Source organism: Salvelinus fontinalis, chromosome 6 (genome assembly GCF_029448725.1).
Source record: "Salvelinus fontinalis isolate EN_2023a chromosome 6, ASM2944872v1, whole genome shotgun sequence".
In the NCBI taxonomy this organism is placed as follows: Eukaryota; Metazoa; Chordata; class Actinopteri; order Salmoniformes; family Salmonidae; genus Salvelinus; species Salvelinus fontinalis.
In genome coordinates, this window is record NC_074670.1 from 7,741,047 (window position 1) to 7,764,410 (window position 23,364).

The following is a 23,364-nucleotide window of genomic DNA, read 5'->3' on the forward strand; positions in this document are numbered from 1 at the left end:
TAGGCTATTTGTGTTGAGGTAGGTGGTGCTCAATGCTGGCCTCTGTAAACATTGCTCTATGTTAACAAAATTAATATAATCTTCTTACTACCAAGACCCAAGAAAATTGTAATACAAGCCTGATGTTTAAAACCTACTGTAGCAGTCATATGTTTCCATTGTACTTGAATAACAGCATAGGTTTCTAGTTCTGTTTTAGAGGTGTCGTTCCTCTTACTTTCAGCCATTTATCTGTCCTGTCACCATCCTTGATGTAAATTTCACTCTCAGAACATGGGAAGTGGAGGTGTGACAGTGAAAGGGTTCTTGGAAAATGAGAAGAAGGATACTGTACTATGTGTGACCATAACCCTCTGATGCAAGGGCAATTTCAGACAGCACCGATGCTGCTCTGTGCTGCAGATTTCCACACAATGCTGGAGAGAAGGTTTTGAGTTTTATTAGTTGTTTGCATGGGATACGCATGGTATACATCGTCCAATGAAATGCTTACTTGCAGGTTCCTTCTCGACAGTGCAACAACAATAATACATAATAAAAGATTGCATTAGGTGTGAGATGTTCTAACATGAAGAAATAACACGCATCCTACCAGAAGCTGGAGACCTTATCATCACTTCTCTGTTGACTGGGACTCTGCATGCGCTGCTCCAACGATATGAATACAAAAGAGATGATGAAATGTACTGTATGGGAGAGACTTTTTATACAGGCCACTGTGTTGACATTAATGCATGTAGACTTAAGGCCTGTGTTTAAGTGAATTACAATGTACATGTATTTTCCTGCAGCTTGTCATTGGGCACAGAGTTGTCATACTGCAGACGATTGAGCTGATTGTGAAGACCAAGATAGATGATATCAGTTACCCGAAAATCAAAAGCATAATTTCTTTGGCCTCCGATGAAATGACCCGATCAAAGGTTAGATTGTTTCTGATTGTTATTTGGTCTCATCTGAAATACAAAGTTGGGCATTCAATTTCTCTGCTTTTAGCCTAATATTACGTGTAATCTAGTTATTCTTCTGAGAATGTACTTGATTTATCAGTGGTTATACTTTGTTCTAACATTGAGGCCATTGCATCAATCTGAACACATGAATAGTATCTGTTTGTTTTCATGTAAATACAAAAAGTATGGCCTAGGGTTTGAGTCAACAACTCAGTTTTCATGTTTTACAGGATGTTGTACCTGATTGGCAACAGGCAGCCAGCAATATTCTGGTTGCTGTGGGAAACAAGTACATCAATGACATCATGGAGGAAATCCTCAGCAAGTTCCAACCAGGGATCCTGCCTCATTTTTTTGTGGTCCAAACCTTAGCAAGCCTCTCTGAATCCAATGGTAGGCTAACACCAGACACAATGGTGTCAAGCGCAATGTATAGAGCTGTCTAAATACTTAGGCTGCTAACATGTATCATTTATGTCCTGTCACCTAACTTCCGAGAAGCATTTGTTTGTCTTTTTACAAAGACTATCCCCCTCAGTGTTTTTCAAATTGCTTAGAGATCTCTTGCCATTGTAATAGTTAGTCTAATCTTTCTTTTGTTGACAGTTTATGGTATGGTGCCGTTTCTCAATGCCATCTTGGGCACCATGCTCCCAATGCTGGGCATGGCCAAGCAGGACAACATGAAGTGGGTGTTCTCCTCTGGTAGGACTAGATGCACTATATCCAACATACTGTAGCGTTATGTATTATTGTACATGGTTAAACATGTGTTACCAGACCCAGTTTATAGACCTTCCTTCTCCCAGCTCTGTCCCACTTCAGTGAGAGTATCCTGGAGTACCTAGCCAACCTGGACAAAGCTCCCGACCCGACGGTGAGAAAGGATACGTTCTCCAGCGAGATCTACGCAGCCTACGACATCCTCTACTGCAGCTGGCTCCAGAGCAGGGAATCCAAGGTACACCACATTACATTAAGAGGAGCAGGAAACCAATTTCTCCTAATTACATTTCTGTCTCAACGGTCCCTCTGTTGTAGGGATGTCTTGATGAACGCAACCCCTTAGACTGTGTGCTGGTATTTATAGGGAAGGGAGGAGAGAGGTCCGCAGTCAGGTCAATGACTGATATCAGATGAATAAAGACATTTAGGAGAGTTTCCTGGACATATTTGCTTGGTTAATTCTCAGCAAGGTTATGCAGATAGGTTTTCTTGTGGTGTCTGAGTAGAGGACATAACCACAGTACAGGTTGGTCTAGGCTTGTGGGAAAACAAATAGTCCCTTATCTGTAATCTGGTCATAAACTCTGTATTCCTCCATTTTGGTTCTGAAATGATTAGCCACAGAGCAACTGCAGCATAACTGCTGCTCTTTTATTTTTGAGAATGCCAAAAGTAAGATGACTCCCCGTCTCTGCATTGGTAAACAGATTTCTGCTTCAGTTAGATGTGGACTCGGTTGATAGAAATCACTGGAAAAAGATTCAGTGTCCCAAATGGCATTGTATTCCCTAAATCACGTGTCAAACTAATTCCATGGCGTGCCGAGTGTCTGCTGGTTTTGCTCCTCCTTTGTACTTAATTGATGAATTAAGGTCACTAATTAGTAGTAAACAACTCCTTACCTGGCTGTCTAGGTCTTGAGAGGAAAAACCAAAAACCTGCAGACACTAGGCTCTCCGTGGAAAGAGTTTGACACCCCTGCCCTATAGAGTAGTGCACTACTTCTGACCAGGACCCATAGGGTTCTGGTCAAACCTGATGCTGCTATATCTGGTCAAAAATAGTACACTGTAGAGAATAGGGTGCCATTTGGGATGCAGTCCTAGTGTTGTGTTTCTCTCTCTCCTTGGCTGGTGCTGTAGCTATGACTGGGGTGTTTCTCTCTCTCTCCCTGGCTGGGGCTGTAGCTACGACTAACTGTGGTGTTTCTCTCTCTCTCTCCCTGGCTGGTGCTGTAACTACGACTAACTGTGGTGTTTCTCTCTCTCTCCCTGGCTGGGGCTGTAGCTATGACTAACTGTGGTGTTTCTCTCTCTCTCCCTGGCTGGTGCTGTAACTACGACTGTGGTGTTTCTCTCTCTCTCCCTGGCTGGGGCTGTAGCTACGACTAACTGTGGTGTTTCTCTCTCTCTCTCCCTGGCTGGTGCTGTAGGTATGACTAACTGTGGTGTTTCTCTCTCTCTCTCCCTGGCTGGTGCTGTAGATATGACTAACTGTGGTGTTTCTCTCTCTCTCCCTGGCTGGGGCTGTAGCTACGACTAACTGTGGTGTTTCTCTCTCTCCCTGGCTGGTGCTGTAACTACGACTGTGGTGTTTCTCTCTCTCTCCCTGGCTGGGGCTGTAGCTACGACTAACTGTGGTGTTTCTCTCTCTCTCCCTGGCTGGGGCTGTAGCTATGACTAACTGTGGTGTTTCTCTCTCTCTCTCTCCCTGGCTGGGGCTGTAACTACGACTAACTGTGGTGTTTCTCTCTCTCTCTCCCTGGCTGGTGCTGTAGCTACGACTAACTGTGGTGTTTCTCTCTCTCTCCCTGGCTGGGGCTGTAGCTATGACTAACTGTGGTGTTTCTCTCTCTCTCCCTGGCTGGTGCTGTAACTACGACTGTGGTGTTTCTCTCTCTCTCCCTGGCTGGGGCTGTAGCTACGACTAACTGTGGTGTTTCTCTCTCTCTCTCTCCCTGGCTGGTGCTGTAACTATGACTAACTGTGGTGTTTCTCTCTCTCTCTCCCTGGCTGGTGCTGTAGCTATGACTAACTGTGGTGTTTCTCTCTCTCTCTCCCTGGCTGGTGCTGTAGCTATGACTAACTGTGGTGTTTCTCTCTCTCTCCCTGGCTGGGGCTGTAGCTACGACTAACTGTGGTGTTTCTCTCTCTCCCTGGCTGGTGCTGTAACTACGACTGTGGTGTTTCTCTCTCTCTCCCTGGCTGGGGCTGTAGCTACGACTAACTGTGGTGTTTCTCTCTCTCTCCCTGGCTGGGGCTGTAACTACGACTAACTGTGGTGTTTCTCTCTCTCTCTCCCTGGCTGGGGCTGTAGCTACGACTAACTGTGGTGTTTCTCTCTCTCTCTCCCTGGCTGGTGCTGTAACTACGACTAACTGTGGTGTTTCTCTCTCTCTCCCTGGCTGGTGCTGTAACTATGACTAACTGTGGTGTTTCTCTCTCTCTCCCTGGCTGGGGCTGTAACTACGACTAACTGTGGTGTTTCTCTCTCTCTCTCCCTGGCTGGTGCTGTAGCTACGACTAACTGTGGTGTTTCTCTCTCTCTCCCTGGCTGGTGCTGTAACTATGACTAACTGTGGTGTTTCTCTCTCTCCCTGGCTGGGGCTGTAGCTACGACTGACAGTGGCAGAAGCAGTGGGATCCATGAGTCACCTGATGGCTCATGATAAACTGGAGGAGCAGCTTCCCAAACTCATTCCCACAATCCTCTCCCTGTACAAGAAGAACACGGAGCATTACGTCATCAGTAAGGTAGGTCATCCTCTAATGACCGCTGCTGGTGTTCTATACAGGGAATAAAGTGCTGGGAGGCACCCAGAGGTCTGCTCACTAATTAGCTCATGTTGTTTTCTCCTCCCCTGCAGAGCCTGTGTCAAGTTCTGGATGCTTCTGTGAACATGGGCAGCAGAGTTCTGGAGACGCAGATCGACAGCCTGCTCACTACTCTAAACCAGCAGGTACGGCAAAGTGACAGTCCCCTGATGGCACAGTACAATGCAATGTTGAGGGAGCTAGCATGCAAGCATTTCACTGCACCTTTTACACATTCTGTTGATGTAACTAATAACATTTGATTTGAAAGTACTTCCTTGAACACACAAAGCTTCTTGTCACTCCGCCTGGGCTGTTTGCGCAATGTCAATATTATGTTTTTCTTTATTTAGCATAGCTAGTAATACTAGAGACTGACTAAGGTTTCTCTATAACAGGATACATAATAAATCACTTCCTGTTGTAGTCACATGGTTTGTGACTCTCCCTATGCGACTTTGAAATGTCCTCGATGCATTGGTTTGATTGCACTTAGATCAACATCAATTAGACTGAATCGAGAACAAACTTACTTTTCAATATGGATTGGTTGATTTGTATGAATAATAGTTAATGTACCTACATGTACAGTAATTCTCATTTTGCGCCTCCAGGTTTGTGCACCTGTTGACTACAGCAACCCACTGACGGTGAAAAATCACAACGAGGTATTGAGATGCTTCAGCATTCTAGGTTGGTTTTTCTTCAATAGTCAGTGTGTTTTGTTCTCTGGGTGTATTGGATTGAGGTCAGGGTTGTAGTGAGTACGGTACTAGGCCTATATACCATGTTCAGAGTTCCAGACTGTTTTCCCTCTTCAACCAATACAAGACTCTGTGTCTCAAGTGGCACCCTACTCTCTATATAGACTACTTCTGACCAGAACCCTATGGGCCCAATAGGCCCTGGTCAAAAGTAGTGCACTATAAAGGGAATAGGGTGCCATTGTGAACAAGGTCTTTGTTATTCTGGAACTCGGAGCTGCTGCAGAGAAACTACATGATGGACACCATGTCCTCCTGTAATGAGATAATCCATGATTTAGATCTTAGATGGTGTGACTTCACTCAGAGGTAAATGTGTTTAAACTTTAAACAGTGGTCTGACTCTGTGCCATACGCTTCCTTCCTTCCTCCTCAGCCAACACCTTCCCAGACCGGCTGGTCATGTTTGTGCTTCAGAAACTGGAGAACAGTAATGAGAGGATCCGCATGGGCTCCCTGGCTGTGCTCCGACACCTCATCAACTCCTCCAGTAAGACTGTTAGTTAGTCTGGCTCGGGCCTGTCTGCACAGGACAGGAGGCACTTACCGCAGTGTATATATAGACACTACTACAAACTAATACAGAATATATATATAGGCACTACTACTAACTTCTCCATGCCTATAGTCACTACTACAGTATACACATAGACACTACTACTAATTTACTACAATACATACAGTACCAGTCAAAAGTTTGGACACACCTACTCATTCAAGGGTTTTTCTTTATTTTACAATTTTCTACATTGTAGAATAATAGTGAAGACATCAAATTGAAATAACACATATGGAATCATATAGTAACCAAAAAAGTGTTAAACAAATCAAAATATAGTTTACATTTTCGATTTTTCAAAGTAGCCACCCTTTGCCTTGATAACAGCTTTGCACACTCTTGGCATTCTCTCAACCAGCTTCACCTGGAATGCTTTGCCAACAGTCTTAAAGGAGTTCCCACATATGCTGAGCACTTGTTGGCTGCTTTTCCTTCCTAAAAGGCACATAAAGATTCTCAGACCATGCGAAACAAGATTCTCTGGTCTGATGAATGCAAGATTGAACACTTTGGCCTGAATGCCAAGTGTCACATCTGGAGGAAACCTGGCATTGTCCCTATGGTGAAGCATGGTGGTGGCAGCATCATGCTGTGTGGGTGTTTTTCAGAAGCAGGGACTGGGATACTAGTCAAGATCGAGGCAAAGTACAGAGAGATCATTGATGAAAACCTGCTCCAGAGCAGTCAGGACCTCAGACTGGGGCGAAGGTTCACCTTCCAACAGGACAACGACCCTAAGCACACAGCCAAGACAATGCAGGAGTGGCTAAGGGACAAGTCTTTGAATGTCCTTGAGTGGCCCAGCCAGAGCCCGGACTTGAACCTGATCAAACATTTCTGGAGAGATAGCTGTGCAGCAATGCTCCCCATCCAACCTGACAGGGCTTGAGAGGATCTGCAGAGAAGAATGGGAGAAAGTTTCCAAATACAAGTGTGCCAAGCTTGCTGCGTCAGACCCAAGAAGACTCGAGGCTGTAATTGCTGCCAAAGGTGCTTTAACAAAGTACTGAGTAAAGGGTCTGAATACTATTTTGATAAATTAGCAAAAATGTCTAAACCTGTTTTTGCTTTGTCATTATGAGGTAATTTGTGTAGATTGATGAGGGGGAAAAAACGATTTAATACATCTTAGGATAGGGCTGTAACAACAAAATGTGGAAAAAGTCAAGGGTTCTGATTTCTTTTTTTTTTTCTTTTTTTCCCAAGCCACTGTACATGGTGTGCTTCACATAATGGCATCAGTTGGATTTCATTTAGCGGTTATCCCTTGTCCTAACAGTCGACACATCTTCACCACTTTTACTTGCTCGACACACTTCACACAAACACGTCACTTGCAGGGGACACAGGTGTCCTGGGTTCTGTTCTTTGTGCATCCGTCTCCTCCCTGCGAGCTGTGTGCAATTTGCCTCGTGCAAAGGCTCACAGGGCATCTTTGCTGCTGCCTTGACTCTCATGTCTCTCAGGTAGCCCATATGCCAGACTCATGATGAAGTGTCTCCTGGGCATAGTGTTGTTCATGCACTTCTTGAACAACACGTGTGTGTTGACAGCAGCCAAGTCAAGCATGTTGTAAAACACAGCAACAGGCCAGCGGAGGGTGTCTCCTTTCAGAGTATAGCCGTGCCATCTGATCAAAAACATCCACACTAATTTATGGTGTTAAAACCATTCAAATAATGAAATGTCCTCCTAAAACTCCAGTTCTGTTTGCGATATTAATATCCTAACAACCACAGTGTCTTTTTATATAGACTTATTTAAGGCAGGTCAAGGACGGAGGGGGGGGGGGGGGCATGACTTAAATGGTAGAGTAATAACATACATTAATGAACAGTCAAAATGACTACTTTAGCAGTTCTAGTGTTATTTGACCCTGTTCTCTGGATTTGAAGCATCACTGGTACTTACAAAGAACTTGTTTGATATGAAATGACCTCAAGATGTTACTCAAGGCTTTCTGTCTGTGATCTAGCATCCATTATGGAGTCGAAGAAGCTTCTCATCCTGGCCAGCATCAGACAACCACTGGCTGACCACAGCAATAAGGTAACCTCATGCCATGTGTAAATATTAAACTGTTACAATTTGGCATAGTTTTCTCTCCTAAAAGGCATAGAAAATAAAAACAAACACAGTTTCAATGACCCATGTGCTGTAAAAAAACAACCACATTTTCCATTGGGAAACATATCACACATTATGCGCCAATTTCCCAGACATGGATTAAATCTGGTCCTGGTTTGAAAATCACTTTCAATAGGCTATAATCTCCATTGAACATGTATTTTAGTACAAACATATGCTTAATCAGGGAAACCGGCCCTACATTGTTTCTTATTGTTGTGTTTTGCTTGACCTCTGACCTCGGTCTATCGTTGCCCCCTGCAGGTGAAGAAGAGGGTTGTCCAGGTGATCAGTGCCATGGCTCACCATGGTTACCTGGAGCTGGAGGGAGGAGAGCTGCTGGTCAAGTTTATCATCCAACACTGTGCTCTCCCCGACACCTACTATGTACGTCTGTCATATCTACAATCCCTTTTGGTCTTAAGACATTATCCTTGGCGAGGGATTAGCATGATATTGTAGATGGTGGATCAGTTAACTGCTCTCTGACCTGTATATGGTGGTCCGTGTCTTTCTAAAGAACTGTGTGTGGGTTTGGTCTGTTGCAGCGTCCAGGCCAGCGCCCCAGTGACCCGGAGGAAGTGACCAATGAGGCGCTGCGGAGCATGTGTGACAACACACTTCACCTCTTCACTACGACAGTGGGACGCCTGACTGACGTGAGTCTACTGCATGGAGATAAGATTCCTCTCTCGGCAGGCAGGCAGGCAATATATCACCTGTTTTCTTCTCTCACATTAACATTTTATCTGATCAGCATATTTATGCACAAACATATATTTTGTAGTTCATGAAATCGTTTCAGGTATAGAGGCAGTGAACAAATGACATTTTAATGTTTGTTCCTGCTGTAAAAACGGCTTTTGAATACATCGAAGCCAAGTCACACTTAACACCAAACATAATATTGTTTATGAGAAGAGGCTGAGGGTGGAATTGCTATAATATGGTGTTTTGTGTAAAGAAGCTCAGTCAGAGTATGAACTATCATCCGATGTCTTGAGAGGAAAACCGGCTCACATCCAAAGACGGCATCACCCTATCTGTTTTACAGCCAATCACTCTGCTCTTAGTTACTTGTTCCTTTGCGGTTCCCAACATCAACACTCTCTCTGAGATGACATGTCTCTTGTATTTCTTCCCACTGGAAGCTATGAGACAAGGCATTGACAGAGACTGAAGAGAACAATGATTTACCATGCCTTCATGGGATTAAATCTCTGCAGAATTGGGTTCAAATCATACATTAAATATTTTGTTTGATTTATAGCTCTAGGTTTGATTTAGCATGTCTAGAGCTCTGGGTTTGATTTAGCATGCCTAAAGCGCTGGGTTTCAACTTTTGTGACTATTCTATTGGTTCAATTGCACCAGGCAAACTCAATGTTGTGATATTACTGTACATCTGTCTCCCTGTGGCAGGTGCTGTGTTCCATGCTGTACTACCTGACTGTCTATGTCTGTCTTCAGGTGCTGTGGTCCATGTTGTACTACCTAACAGTGATCCTCTGTCTGTCTCTTCAGGTCCTTTGGCCCATGCTGCTGTACTACCTGACCCCAGGTCAGTACTCCAACGCCACCACACCGCTCTGTAAGAGCCTCACGCTGCTGGGAACCAAGAAGAGAGCCTCCCAGGAGCCCAACTTCAACATCGACTTCAACGAGCAAGGTAGGTGTCTTTTAGAAGAAGGAGCTCCATTTACTAGGTGTGCAACAAATGTATTTTTTCTATCCCATCCTCCCTGGTAGACATTTAAAGTAGATTCATACACACTACATTACATTCATATTAACAAGCCATTATGTCTTCACGATGAGCCGGGCTGATCTGACCAATGAGATGAAGTCTTTTCCTCCCTCACTTTTCCACTCACCGAGTCAGTCTGCCGTTTCCGTATTGGGATTCGGCACACAGGCCCTGTAATGTAAACGAGATGGTCGCAGCCCGGGCCCACTCCTCATCAGCACTTCTTTGGGATTGGGATTTTTTTTTTCTTTCTTCTTTGTTGAAACTGTATTTTATACAGCCATTTTGTTCTCATTAAAGAGCCGTTGGTCGGTTCTTAGAGGCCAGACAGACCAGAGTGTCTGGTTCTGATTAGCTGAAAGAGAAGCCACATTTATCACTAAATAAAGCACTAGCATCGCCTGGGTCCTGAACTGTAAGGTCATTGTTTCAATCATTAAGCTGAACTCTTTGTGGGGAGAAGTATGAGCCTGGCCAGTTAGCAGACTAAGCATTATAATGAATGACTATCGACCTTGTTTATTCTCATCTGTTTCTTCTTTCTAATTCAGTTAATCTTCCCTCTCCACATATACTGATGGTGCGGCTCTTGGTGAGTATGAAATCCTAATGAATTGCTACTTGAATGCTCATGGATTTCAGTTTGCAATGTGGGTGTTATAAAACTGGAACTTGATTTAAACCCTCATGAACTATGATCAGTGTCTCCAGTAATAGCTAGGCTATGCCTTTGTCTTACCTGTAAGTCGGGGTGTGTGTGTGTCTCAGGTGAATGGTTCGTTCCCGTTCCGGAGTCGTGGCCATGGTGCACCGTCTTTGTCTCTACTGAACGTTATAAGTCCTAATATCCACCTTAACGCTGAGACACTCTGGGAGAAGGAGATCCCTGCTCTCCTCAGCTACCTGGAAGGTAAAGGACCTCAACTCAATGACCCCAGAGTCTTATAACCTGTAGCAAGCAATGTCTGTTCGTCAAATGGCACCCTATTCCCTAGGGTGCCATTTGGGGCTCCTATCTGTCTCTCCAAAGCAGAAGTGACTCAGGGCTTTTATTGCTGCTGCAGTATTGACAGCTTAGGAGGCTGTTTGAACCTCATTTTAATGTCAGTGGTGTAAAATAGTTTTTCCTCTGTATTCTACTGAGAACTGACATCAATAAAGACGCATGCTTCTACCACAACAGCTGCAGTTAAGGGACGTTATAAGTGATTCACAATTTTAAAGACTATTTTATGGCCTATATATATATATATATATATATATATATATATATATATATATATATATATATATATATATATATATATATATATATATATATATATATATATATTATATATATTATATAATATATATAATATATATATATTATATATATTATATATATATAATATATATATATATATATTATATATATATAATATATATATATATATTATATAATATATATATATATAATATATATATATATATTATTTTTTTTACTGTGGGCCATTTTTATCTTTCCATCATAAAAATACATAGCTTGGATTGAAGTAGAGCATAGGATATTAAAACTTAAATCATTTTAGCTCTTTGGTCGGTTTTGGAACGTGCACATAATATTCTGCTGCTCTCTTTTTTAAAATGTATTTATTTTTGTCTGGGAGGAAGTGTGATGAGCGAGGTCTGAGTAGTATGGTCGATTCTTCTTTACAGAGTCTACCCCAGAAACACTAGACAACAAGAAATGGGAAGAGAGTCTATTACAGGTATGCCCATCTTTATCTAACATCCTCTTTGTCTGTCCCCACAACACTGTCAATAAGTCACTATGGTGATCTTTATTTAACATCCTCTTTGTCTGTCCCCACAACACTGTCAATAAGTCACTATGGTGATCTTTATTTAACATCCTCTTTGTCTGTCCCCACAACACTGTCAATAAGTCACTATGGTGATCTTTATTTAACATCCTCTTTGTCTGTCCCCACAACACTCAATAACAGTCAATATGTAGAACAAGTTTTGTCCCAAATGTCATCTTATTAATTTTATAATACACTAATACACTTTTGACCAGGGTCAACAGTATGGCACTACATAGGGAATAGGGTTCCATTTGGGATGCATACAGTGTCTGACATACAGCGTCTGTTGGATGATAAATGTTTTCTGTTTCAGTCACAAAGGGATTTGATATACAGCATTATGATGTGGTCACATGGCTGTGTGGTTTTGTTTGGACATGTACAGTTCCTAGCCAAATCCCTGGTGGCCATAGCTGATGACAAGTGGAGCTGTCAGCTGGCTATAGAGGCCACACGTTACCTGGCCACCTATAACCAGTCCCTGGAAGAGAAGGTTAGTGAACAACCTCATCCTAACCTCTCTTCAACCATGAGTAGGGCCAAGAGTTCTTCATGACCTGACCAGGGAGTTCTCTGGTCTCCACTTAGAGTTCAGGGAAAACTCCTAGCCCTAACCATTAAAATAACCTCAAGGAACTCTTCTGAACCTGATAAACATTAACAAAATCTTGTTAAAACAATATATTCTACAAAGTATCCAGATTGGTAGAACCTCCATAAACCTCAGAAAAATCTTAGTAAAAGAATATCTAATACAAACTATCAAGGTTTCTCATCTTGGCTTCATGGCTCTTTCCAGAGTTTCCTCTACAGGTGCGTTGGTGTGACTCTGCAGCAGTGTTCCAATAAGGAGGTGGTCCAGAAGCAGCTACAGGAGATACTGATCAGTGCACGACACAACGACGCCATCGAGAGAGCGGTAAACCTCTTAGTACCCGTTTGAGTCAGGCCATGATTCTATTGATAGCATTTGCTTTTATTTATCATCAAATGTTCAGCGTGACCCGTGATGTAATTGTCTGCGTACGGCAGGGCAGAGCCGGGCAGAACAGTGTTTCTTTGTGCAGCTAATTTGCCCATTTAAGACAGTCTTGTGACAAGTACTCTTAAGCCTTTGCTTATTTTCAAAGGGAGGGTCACGTCTGCCTTCCTAAGCTGTAATTTGTGTCTGGTGTTAAGTTTCCCCTCATTTCCGTTGTATTTTAACCAGATGATTAGGAGTTGTGGTGTTTCTACAGTCTTTAGGCCTAATAGAGAGTGGTAGTCAAATTGTAATGCCGGTGTTAATGATAATCCAGATGTACTGTTTGGTCATTGGAGGCTGAAGCGTCCATTAAACTGTGCTAATGGGGTGTGTTTGGGGTAATGGGTTTCCCAGGGTGTCGCCATGGGGATCGGGCTGTGTGCAAGCAGTCATCTCGATGCCACTCTGGCCAAACTGGACGACTTCGGGAAATCTGACGCCTTCAAGAAAGCCTCAGGAATATTCAGCCTGCTCAAAGTTAGTATGCTATTCGTGTTTTTATTTTCATCGTAGGCGGATAAACACAAACTTGGCAATGTCTGCCTGCCTGGGAGGTTCTCTCTACACCGTACAGTCAGCAATTTAACACATTCAGATTGAAGATTTTATGGAGTTTGTTTTTCTTTCTACTACTTTGAGCATTTGATTGAGCCTGCCTGGAGTGCCAGGTACAGTCGGCACGGTTTGCACTTTTGGGACTATTCCATTGGTTCCATTTCACCAGACAAGCTCGATCAAGCCCTGCTAAAGTATTTTTAAAGGAAATGTGTACGGGTATTGATAAACTGATTTTAATTAGCCTAATTTATATATTTGAAGGTTTTTATAAAGTTGACATTCATTCTACATTTGAAATAGCTTTTTAGTCCACTACTAGGCTCAATTTGTGTCTGGGAAACCAGCCCCTACACTGTAATCCCATCTCTACCTCCTCCTCCACAGGACAAGAATGACTTGGATGTAGAGAAGATGAAGAGCACGCTGATCCTGTGTTACGGTTACGTAGCGCTCCATGCCCCAGAGGACCAGATCCTGTCCCGCATCGACTCAGACATCCTCCGCAGCATCAGTAAGCACTTCAACACCAAGGTAAGGAGCTAGGGCTTGGGAGACACTCACATGATTGCTCCATCACATCCCTTTAATAAAGCTAGTCCACAAAGTTTTGACCCAAGAGTGAATCTCTGTCAGGAAGGCCTGGATGAAACACAGCCAGCATCTCTCAAATTTAAATAGTTCTTTAGATGTTGTCATCAGTCTCAATGGACCCGTTTTGGCCTTCAGGGCACATAGTCACAAGCGTCTCAGAGTTGGAGTGCTGATTTGGATCAGTTTTATCTTTTAAATCATAATGAATAAGAGGGGGAGGATCTGATCGTAGATCAGCACTCCTACTCAGACACTACAGGCCTTCATCAGCATAAAGACCGAAGAGAGTTAGTTAGGGTGTTACATTTGGCTGCCCATACTGTTAGAGTACAGAGGCTGCCAGGGACCGAACTGTTAAATACCCCCACATGTCCTATAAAGAGGTGCAGCCAGTCAAATTAAACCCCACTCCCATCTCCAACTATCCATTTATCCCCCCATTGCAGAGAGAAAAAATAATCACTGAGCGATACCCGTCGCTGATCACCACATAGCACTGTGTTTTCCCTTTCCTCAATGGCAGCGTTAGCTAGCGTAGTCAGAATAGCTGCAATTTCACATTTATTCCTGAAACTCTATTTTTACCGTTCTCCGTTGGCCCAGTGAGCATGCTTGGGTTGGCATGGTACTGAGTGACCTCACAGAGAAGAAGTTCTGTGAGCATGCTTGGGTTGGTATGGTACTGAGTGACCTCACAGAGAAGAAGTTGTGATAAGACTGAGTCTGATGGAGTTAAAAAGACATGCTGGTCAGACAGAGGATCCATCCCAAATGGAACCCTATTCCCTACATAGTGCACTATATAGTGAATTTGGGATGTACACAGTCGGTTAGGCTCACTGCTCACAATTACATACTGGTGGTTATATGGTTAAAACCAACAATGGGTGATAATTTGAGGCATTTGAAAGGTACATAAAAGCACACAGCACAAACCACAGTGAAAGGAATGTGTGATTATATCAACCAGTTGGAGAAGTCCCGCTACGTTGTAGTCTTTCAAATGTCTCACTCGTATCATTCAGGAGCTCTCTGTCTCTCCATGGCTACAGATGAACCTGGTTTATATCCTCAGGGGTTCTTCTCCTGTAGCTGCCGGTCATATGCTTAGCATCACAATGACTGTCTGAACTAGCCTCCATAGTTGTCTTGGTTAAATGAGTCCCGTTAAACTGCAGCCTTCAGGGGCCGCTGCCAATGTACACTATGACCTCCAGATGTCCACTTGAATTGGATCATGGGATTTTATGTCCATGGTTAGGGTGGGTGATTGGACACACACACACACACGGTGTTTAATGTTAAGAAGCCGAGTCTATTTCCATCGAGTCGTTTGGGTTCCACACAGGGCTCATTTAATTGCTACGGCTAGTTGGCTAGCACTGTAACATTTGCTAACCTTTTTACTGCAATGTGGAAATAGAGATTGAGTTCATCTGTATCTGTGAGACATTTAATGTACCGTTGTCCCTTACCATGGTTAACCATCTAAACGGGAACACTTTCATGGTAAGGGCCTTCTGTAGTCTGATAACTTTTTCTTAATGAAGGGAAAGAGCATGTTCTCTTTAGGGGGAAAGGATATATTCTCGTCTAGTAGCGTACACTTGTGGATTAAACTCCTTGTTGCTTTTATGTTGTGCAGGTTCTGGGAATTAAAATAGAGACCAAGGTACCGTGACTGGACCCTAATAAAGGATCCTCTCTCTCTCTCACTAAAACTCCTCTAACAATTTCTTCTCTCTAGAACGCTGCTGCTTCAACTTTCTGAACTTTTACAAGTAAATGGCTCAGCACCACATGTAGATATAATGGGAGGCGGTGTATTTGTTTGCCTCTGTTTCAGAAGTTCAGAACGTTTAGTGCTTTTGAATGCCCTCCATGTCCTACTAACACGGTATGACACTATGGTGTTTCTAGGGCCTTGTGGTTTCCTCCTCCCCTTTTTGATCGAAGACACACACCAGCTCTTAGGTTGTGATGCCAAATCATATGGTGGAATTTGATGTTCAAATTCTTTTTCCCCTTCCAGATCGCAAAGCTTACATTTCTGTCTGACATTTACAGTCTCCAAATCAAGGCATGGATGATCATTCTTTAAAAATACACCCTCTACTTTTTGATTGTTTAATTCATATTGACCTGTATCTACACATTGATTTTTAAGCCAACTGAAAAGTAGTCAAATTCATCTTCAGTAGCATGTGTGACTTACCCAACCATAAGCTGTTGTTTCTTATGCCATTTTCTGAAACCATTCTATTGATGAGATGCTCTTATCAAGTTAAATAATAATAAATATCGACCCCTAACATTTTCAACAAAATCAAAAAATCACTAGGGTTGAAATCCTTGGTCCTGCTCTAGGCTCTCCAGCTATCTCTAGATGTGTTATGGATGGCATAGGGAACTTTAGAATCATAGGGTCAGTGACTGTCTGTGTATGAGGGCTGCACTATACAACTAATATGTGGTCGTCTTGCTCACAATGATGCCAACAAACTAAACCTCGGACCGCTATCGCCATGAACACAGTCTGAGGCTGTGTGTTTGTCTCTGTGTTTGTGTCTGTCTCCCTGTCTCTGTGCATATGTGTGTGTGTGTGTGTACGCTGTATTCCCCCCCATCAGGACCTGACCATGAAGCTGAGTCTGATTCAGAGTGTGGGGCTCATAGCCAAGGCCATCAGCACCGTCGTACGTAATCAGGGCTACATGTTCGTCCGCAAGCAGGAACTCATGGGAGTCATGATGGTCAGTGTTTATGTCATGTTTATGTATTCTGTTATGTCGTTGTTAGGACAGTGTTATGTAGCCCTTATGATGGAGGGTTACATTAAATGTTACTGGATTTAGATCACACCAACTGTAAAACATTGTTTATGACTGCCTATGACAGCTGTTATGTCTTAGGCAGCTGTTAGAAAGGCTTTATGATATAAGGGCTGCTACAGTCAAGTGGTTCTGATTGTGTTGACCCATCTCAATATCTTCCTTTTTATTGAAGGATTTTATCAAGGCAGAACCCACGGATGCCATGCGGACTCCGGTTCGCCACCTTGTGATGACCACGTGTGCCAACCTCATGTATCCTTTAATGCCCAGAGGTGTGCTAGTGGGTTGCATATTAGAACAGAGCCCAGAGATGTCAGCCATAGACTGTCAGCCTGTCAGGAGCTTGTCAGTACCAGGTGTTTCATCTTCCTCTCGGGTTGCAAAAATCAGGGAACTTTCTCAAAATTCCCAGGTATTCCAGAAATCCTGGTTGGAAGATTCTAGATATTCCTTCCCTCCTGATTCCAGGAATCTTCCAACCAGGATGTCTGGAAAACCTGGGTAGTTTTTGCAACCCTAGCCTCTACTGAGTGACATCATTGATCCTTGACCCCAGGTTGACCCCAGTAACCTGGAGCCGGCACTGACGGAGAATGAGAACTTTGATATGCTGCGGACGTGTCTGAACGGTGTGTACGGCCTTCCCCCGGTGAACACTCGGGACAAGGACAGGGGAAAAGACGAGGAGGTGCTGGAGCCCCAACAGAGAGAGGTGAGAGATGACGCTGTAGCATCTCAATACCTCGTTGTGATTTTTCCCCGTCACTGGGTTGCTGTAGTCAACAGGTGCACAAACCTGGAGGGGGTGCAAAATGAGAATTACTGTACATGTAGGTACATGAACTATTATTCATACAAATCAACCAATCCATATTGAAAAGTAAGTTTGTTCTCGATTCAATCTAATTGATGTTGATCTAAGTGCAATCAAACCAATGAAAAATTGACATTTCAAAGTTAGTGGATTGGCATAGGGTGTGTCACAAACCATGTGACTAAAGCAGGAAGTGATTTATGTATCCTGTTATAGAGAAACCTTAGTTATGTTCAACTTTAGGACACACATGAACAACCTCAAGTATACATATACTGTATGCACAGCCCTTCTCTCTGTGTGTAGATACGCAGTCACGCAGCAAAAACACAAACCTGCACTTTGTTCCTTCACACTCATTTTGTGAAAGTATGAAACAGGGTGTTCACGGGTCCTTAAAACATATCTGAAATTCATTTGTCTGATTTAAAGGCCTTAAGTCAAAATGTCTTAAATTCACTTTTCAAACGTCTTAAAGAATGTGACGGAGATGACTACACTGTTTTACATTGTGCTTCTGCGTAATTGTTGCTACTTTATCAAAACGGCAATATTAAATAACAATCGAACCGCACTTTCAAGATGGTGTGTGTCGGGTCGTTGCCAGAGGAGAGAGAAGGTAGCCTATACAATCAGACAACAACCCGATCTGGGATGAGAAACCGACATTGTCCTTCTTACCTAAGAAATGTTGCTTATGTTGGTGATTAGGCTACACAACGTTCCTGCAGATTGTTTTGGTTGTAAAAACATTTTTGTGCATTAATCTACTTTCAGTTCAGGAAGCAGATATCTGCCCTGTCCCTGTTTCGCTGCTGGCTCTCGCTCCTTCTCCCCCCTTTACACACACAGTGAAGGGAGAGATGCAGGCTGACAGTTGAGCAACATTTTAGAAATGTAATTGTGGGAAAGACGTTTTAAAACAACTACTGTTAAGAGTAGAGTCTCAGCTTTGTGTATACTGTAAAAAAGAATTTCTGTCAAGCTAGAGGAAATGACACCACTTAACAAACGGATGATGAGCCAGTGGAACGGAGAGGAGCGTACCATTTGGGGTGAATACAATGGAACGTTTTTGTAGGATGTTACAGTTACTGTTAGATCAATTGCATTGCTATCCAGCAACAATATCATATTTAGAGTTAGCACTCTAGTTAATGTGTTTTGTGTTCCCACTTCCTCGGGCGGGAGGTAGCCTAGCGGTAGAGCGTTGGGCCTGTAACCGAAAGGTTGCTGGTTTCAATACCCGACTCGACAAGGTGAAAAATCTGAGCAAGGCACCTCAACCTTAATTAGCTCCAGGGGTGCTGCACTACTATGGCTGACCCTTTAAAACAACACATTTCACTGCACCTATCTAGTGTATGTGACAATACATTATATTTATTTGTATCAGTATGTAGCATATAGCCTAGGCCACTATACACAAACATGCAGGCAAATAAAAAAAAATCTGATTATTCTGGATCCTATTTTGTTATCGCACATCAGAATAACTATCATGCATTCCCTGAACATGTTAGATGTCTATAATAATGTCTGTCTTTGCACTGGATCAAGTCAGTCTTAGAGCCCTCCCTTTTAGCTACCTTGCTTCAAAGTACAGCCATTTGATCCTGGATTCACTGAATGAGTTATTTTATTTGACTTTTTGGTTGTAGGCTAATGTTCTAGTCTTATCCCATCATTATTATTGGATAATACCTCCAGGAGACCTACTGGGTGTGTAGACTTTTGTTCCAGCCCCAGTCTAACACGTCAGATTCTACAAATCAGCTGCTCAACAGGACCTTGTTAATCTGACTCCGGTGTGTTTGAGCAGGGCTGAATCAAACGCCTGCACACCCAGTGACCTAGTTCTCCAGGGTTGAATCAAACGCCTGCACACCCAGTGACCTAGTTCTCCAGGGCTGAATCAAACGCCTGCACACCCAGCGACCTAGTTCTCCAGGTTTGAATCAAACGCCTGCACACCCAGTGACCTAGTTCTCCAGGTTTGAATCAAACGCCTGCACACCCAGTGACCTAGTTCTCCAGGTTTGAATCAAACGCCTGCACACCCAGTGACCTAGTTCTCCAGGGCTGAATCAAACGCCTGCACACCCAGTGACCTAGTTCTCCAGGGCTGAATCAAACGCCTGCACACCCAGTGACCTAGTTCTCCAGGGCTGAATCAAACGCCTGCACACCCAGTGACTTAGTTCTCCAGGTGGAGAGTTGACCGCATCTTTATACACTTACTGTGCTGTGTTTTTGACTTTAAGGATTTTTTCACAGTGGTATGGGGATGTTATTAAGTATCATTGTAGCAGGTATAGGTATCGAAGCCTGAGTTCTGGACACTTAGCTTGTGATCTAGCTAATGATTAGCCCATTGGGGCAGCCTAAACAAATGCAGATGGGTAACCCCATGCTTCAGCCATCTATAGCCTAGCAGCCCAGGAATCATCAACTAGATTCAGACGCAGGCTAATTAAAATAACAAATAAAATAAAAATATTGAGTGGATGGAACATAATGACTAATAATTAGACTACAATTAGACTACAAATTGACCACAAGAAGCCCAAACAGATATGTTTGACTAAAACATAATAATTTCAAACCTTGCTTACATTTGTGTACGATCACGTGTCTCTCTATAATGCGTGGGAATACTTTGGAACAGTCTTAAAATCAACTTCATGGAACCAGCAGATACCCTGAAAGTGGAGATGGTAACGCTTGTATCTACTGCTTTTCCCACAGGCATTATACAAAGACACCTTCGATGCTCTTCAGGAGTTGTTGAGGAATATTCTGTCAAGAGACCTGAGTCCAGACGGACTCCAGAGTGTATTCAAGGTAAGTTGGTGATGAGTATACGCTTAAATGTTGACTTATTTATACGTTGATCTTTAGCTCAACCTTGACCGTGTCTTTGGTCGTCTGCAGCACATTGAGGAGTGGTTGAGTTCTGGTCAGGGTCATGAGAGGGAGAGGGCGATGAACACCACCGCTCACATCCTACAGTTCTACTTCAACAACCTCCACGTCAAAGTGAGTCAGAAAAACATCTGCAAACCCTTCTTTCTCAGGTAATATTTGCTGAACTTGAGTTCTGTAGACATAAACTAACAGCAAATATAGCTGTGTTTGTGTTTTTCAAAACGTTTGAGATGCCATAATGTTCAGTAGCTTATCTTATGAGCTGACCTTTGTTTGCAGTGGTTCTAAAGGCTCATTTGGTAGGAACATGGGGCTTGTGTTACCAGGACCACGAAATACTAAAGGACATGGAAATAAATCATCCAGAACTCCTGGAGAACAGTAGAAGTTGATAAAAGTGCTTCTTTATTGTTAAAGGGATACTTGTGGATTTTGGCAATGAGGCCCTTTATCTACTTTCCCAGACTCAGATGAACTGGTGAACTGAACTAGAAGTCTATGGGTATCTGCTAGCATCCTTGTAGATACCAATATACTTCGTCATTGTGCTAACGCTAGTTAGCATTGGCTTGTGAAACAAACTGTAATTTCCTTAATACTGGATACAGAGTCATAAAAATGGTATCCACAAGTGGGGGAAGTAGATGCAAGGCGTCATTGCCAAAATCCTGAAGGATCCCTTTAAACGTGGAACCAACCCATAGCCTTAATCTGGGTGGTCTGTCTCTGTAGAACATGGTCACCTTCCACAACCTGGGTTCTCTCCTGGGCCGCCTGGCCCCCCGATGCACCGACCCCAACCCCCTGGTCCGCAGGGCAGCCATCGACTGCATCTACACCCTGCTCTACATCCAGCTACGCTACGAAGGTAACACACACCACTACACACACACACACACACACACACACTGTCTCTGATTCAATACGCCTTGTCTTGTATAGTTTCCTATTCTCTGGCGACCAGCTTAACTCCCCCAGCGACCAGCTTAACTCCCCCAGCGACCAGCTTAACTCCCCCAGCGACCAGTTTAACTCCCCCAGCGACCAGCTTAACTCCCCCAGCGACCAATACAGCCCATTTGTAGACACCTTTTAATATGGGAAACTCTGGTTCCATTCCAAATGGCACCCTATTCCCTATATAAGGCTCTGGTCAAAAGGAGTTCACTATATGGAATGGGCTGCCATTTGGGAAGCACACCTCTGTGTTTGTCTGGCATTCCGCTGGGAGTGAGATTGCAGTGTGTGGAGCTCAGCTGGTCTCATTGTCTCCCTGCCCTGGCGCTAGGCTTCTCTCTGGACTATAAAGACGACTCGGTGGAGAGACTGATCACATTGAGGGAGAGCATGGACAACCCAGACCACTCTGTCCTCTACAAGACCTGCTCCGACCTGGCCAAGGTAAGGGACTCTGTTACACGATAGGAGAATACAGTCAGCATTACATTCACTAAATTCTGATCAGCTCTTTCTGGATAACCTGGGATTTTGGGGAAAGTTACTGGAATTTTGCAGCCCTACTTTCATAATGTGTCTTTATTTTGTCTGTCTGTTTTCCCCTCGTCTGTGTAGATCATCAGTAAGCGTCTGCCCCAGCAGCAGCTCAACACTCTGATCTTCATGTTGTTTGAGGGGCTGGTGGACTCCCAGTCTAACTGCTCCAGAGCCTCCAGTGTTCTACTCAACACCCTGCTGAAGAACAGAGGAGCTGGACTACAAGACCTGGTACACTCGCACACTCACTGACTCGCACACTCTCTCTCACAAACACATTCACCCCCTCTAAATGAGCTGTGTGTGTCAGGTATCAGAGATGCTGGAGGTGCTTCACAGCCGTCTGCAGATGATCAGTGAGGAGCAGGTGAAGGTGTCTGTGGCCCAGTCCATCCTCATCCTGGCTACACAGCACCTCCAGACTGTCATCAACACACTCATCTCCTACCCCCTGCCCTTCGACAGGTGAGAACTATCTCTCTCTTCCTCTCCTCCCTCCATCTCCCACCCCCTGCCCTTCGACAGGTGAGAACCATCTCTCTTCCTCCCTCCATCTCTCACCCCCTGCCCTTCGACAACTGAGATCCCCATCTCTCTCCGTCTTCTGTTCAACAAGAAGATCCCTCTCCGTCTTTGTTTCTCCATTTGGCAAGTGACAGCTCTCTCCTCTTCTCCTTTCCAAAAGTCAACTCCCGTTCTCCCTGCTTCATTTGACATGTTAATTCTCTCGCTCTCACACGCACACGTGAAACTCCATGAACTGAGGAATTTAGGGAAAGTTAGACATTTTGCAACCCTGTGTGTAGTAGCAGAGGAAATGGTTTCACTGCCTCCCATTCTTTGTGAGCGCTACCCCTCATGGTCACTTCTCCCTGTGTGATCCCCAGTTGGAGCTGTGAGATGTGGGTTGCCCTGGGGGCAGACAGTAAACTGGCCTCTCAGATCATGGAGATGCTGATGGAGAAGCTCAACGTCATGGTGCCCTACGTGGACAAGAAGGAGTCCATGATGAGAGGAGGTCTCACCAAGGTGGCCACCAGTCACCCTCTAGCTGTGAGTAGCAGGTTGTAGAGTGCTATGATGAGACTGTAGATGTCTGGGTATTGGTGGGTTGCTAGGTTTATTTGTGTCAAATGTACAAGTCTGAGCAATCATTTTCTATGCTGTTCTATTGTGTCAGATGACCTGTGCCCTGAAGGAGATGATGCTGAACGGCCAGAGCCATGAGGCGGTGGTGTCCCTGTTCCCCCAGCTCTTCAGCTCCCTGCTGGTCCGCCTGGGCTCCAGCGTGGGCGTCACACTACCCAAAGACATCAACAGCTTCGGAACAAACAGGAAGAGCCCCACCAAACTGGGCGCCGGCTTCGACGTGTGCGGGTGGGTTAGGAGCCCACATGCGCTAGCTAGCACATACTGTATCATAAGACACACGGGGTGGAGTGCAGGGACACCCCATTAGATTATCTGGAGAGCCAGTGTTAGAAAATAACTAGAGGTTAGGTCCTACAGGGGTCCACATGAACCCCCCCCAATATACCTCCCAGAAAATGTGATTACGGAGATCATCCAAACATATAAAACG

The 23,364-nt window shown here is 43.9% G+C and overlaps 1 protein-coding gene across 2 annotated transcripts in view; it reads left to right on the top strand.

Moving 5' to 3' along the window:
* LOC129856928 (maestro heat-like repeat-containing protein family member 1) overlaps positions 1–23,364 on the top strand; it is a 40,260-nt gene that overhangs the window by 1,568 nt on the left and 15,328 nt on the right. Inside the window, exons 4-34 of one of the 2 annotated variants that reach the window (XM_055924706.1) lie at positions 792–923; positions 1,184–1,346; positions 1,560–1,658; positions 1,763–1,914; positions 4,292–4,432; positions 4,546–4,638; positions 5,107–5,185; positions 5,633–5,746; positions 7,791–7,864; positions 8,207–8,329; positions 8,491–8,601; positions 9,467–9,611; positions 10,241–10,281; positions 10,458–10,599; positions 11,388–11,440; positions 11,925–12,032; positions 12,339–12,458; positions 12,918–13,040; positions 13,506–13,652; positions 15,358–15,384; positions 16,343–16,465; positions 16,719–16,798; positions 17,114–17,258; positions 20,109–20,204; positions 20,295–20,399; positions 21,021–21,156; positions 21,577–21,689; positions 21,861–22,013; positions 22,093–22,247; positions 22,670–22,835; positions 22,963–23,159. In XM_055924706.1, the coding sequence (XP_055780681.1) occupies positions 792–923; positions 1,184–1,346; positions 1,560–1,658; positions 1,763–1,914; positions 4,292–4,432; positions 4,546–4,638; positions 5,107–5,185; positions 5,633–5,746; positions 7,791–7,864; positions 8,207–8,329; positions 8,491–8,601; positions 9,467–9,611; positions 10,241–10,281; positions 10,458–10,599; positions 11,388–11,440; positions 11,925–12,032; positions 12,339–12,458; positions 12,918–13,040; positions 13,506–13,652; positions 15,358–15,384; positions 16,343–16,465; positions 16,719–16,798; positions 17,114–17,258; positions 20,109–20,204; positions 20,295–20,399; positions 21,021–21,156; positions 21,577–21,689; positions 21,861–22,013; positions 22,093–22,247; positions 22,670–22,835; positions 22,963–23,159 (3,656 nt within the window). The remainder of the gene's footprint in view (positions 1–791; positions 924–1,183; positions 1,347–1,559; positions 1,659–1,762; positions 1,915–4,291; positions 4,433–4,545; positions 4,639–5,106; positions 5,186–5,632; positions 5,747–7,790; positions 7,865–8,206; positions 8,330–8,490; positions 8,602–9,466; positions 9,612–10,240; positions 10,282–10,457; positions 10,600–11,387; positions 11,441–11,924; positions 12,033–12,338; positions 12,459–12,917; positions 13,041–13,505; positions 13,653–15,357; positions 15,385–16,342; positions 16,466–16,718; positions 16,799–17,113; positions 17,259–20,108; positions 20,205–20,294; positions 20,400–21,020; positions 21,157–21,576; positions 21,690–21,860; positions 22,014–22,092; positions 22,248–22,669; positions 22,836–22,962; positions 23,160–23,364) is intronic. The other variant, XM_055924707.1, reaches the window with a different exon arrangement.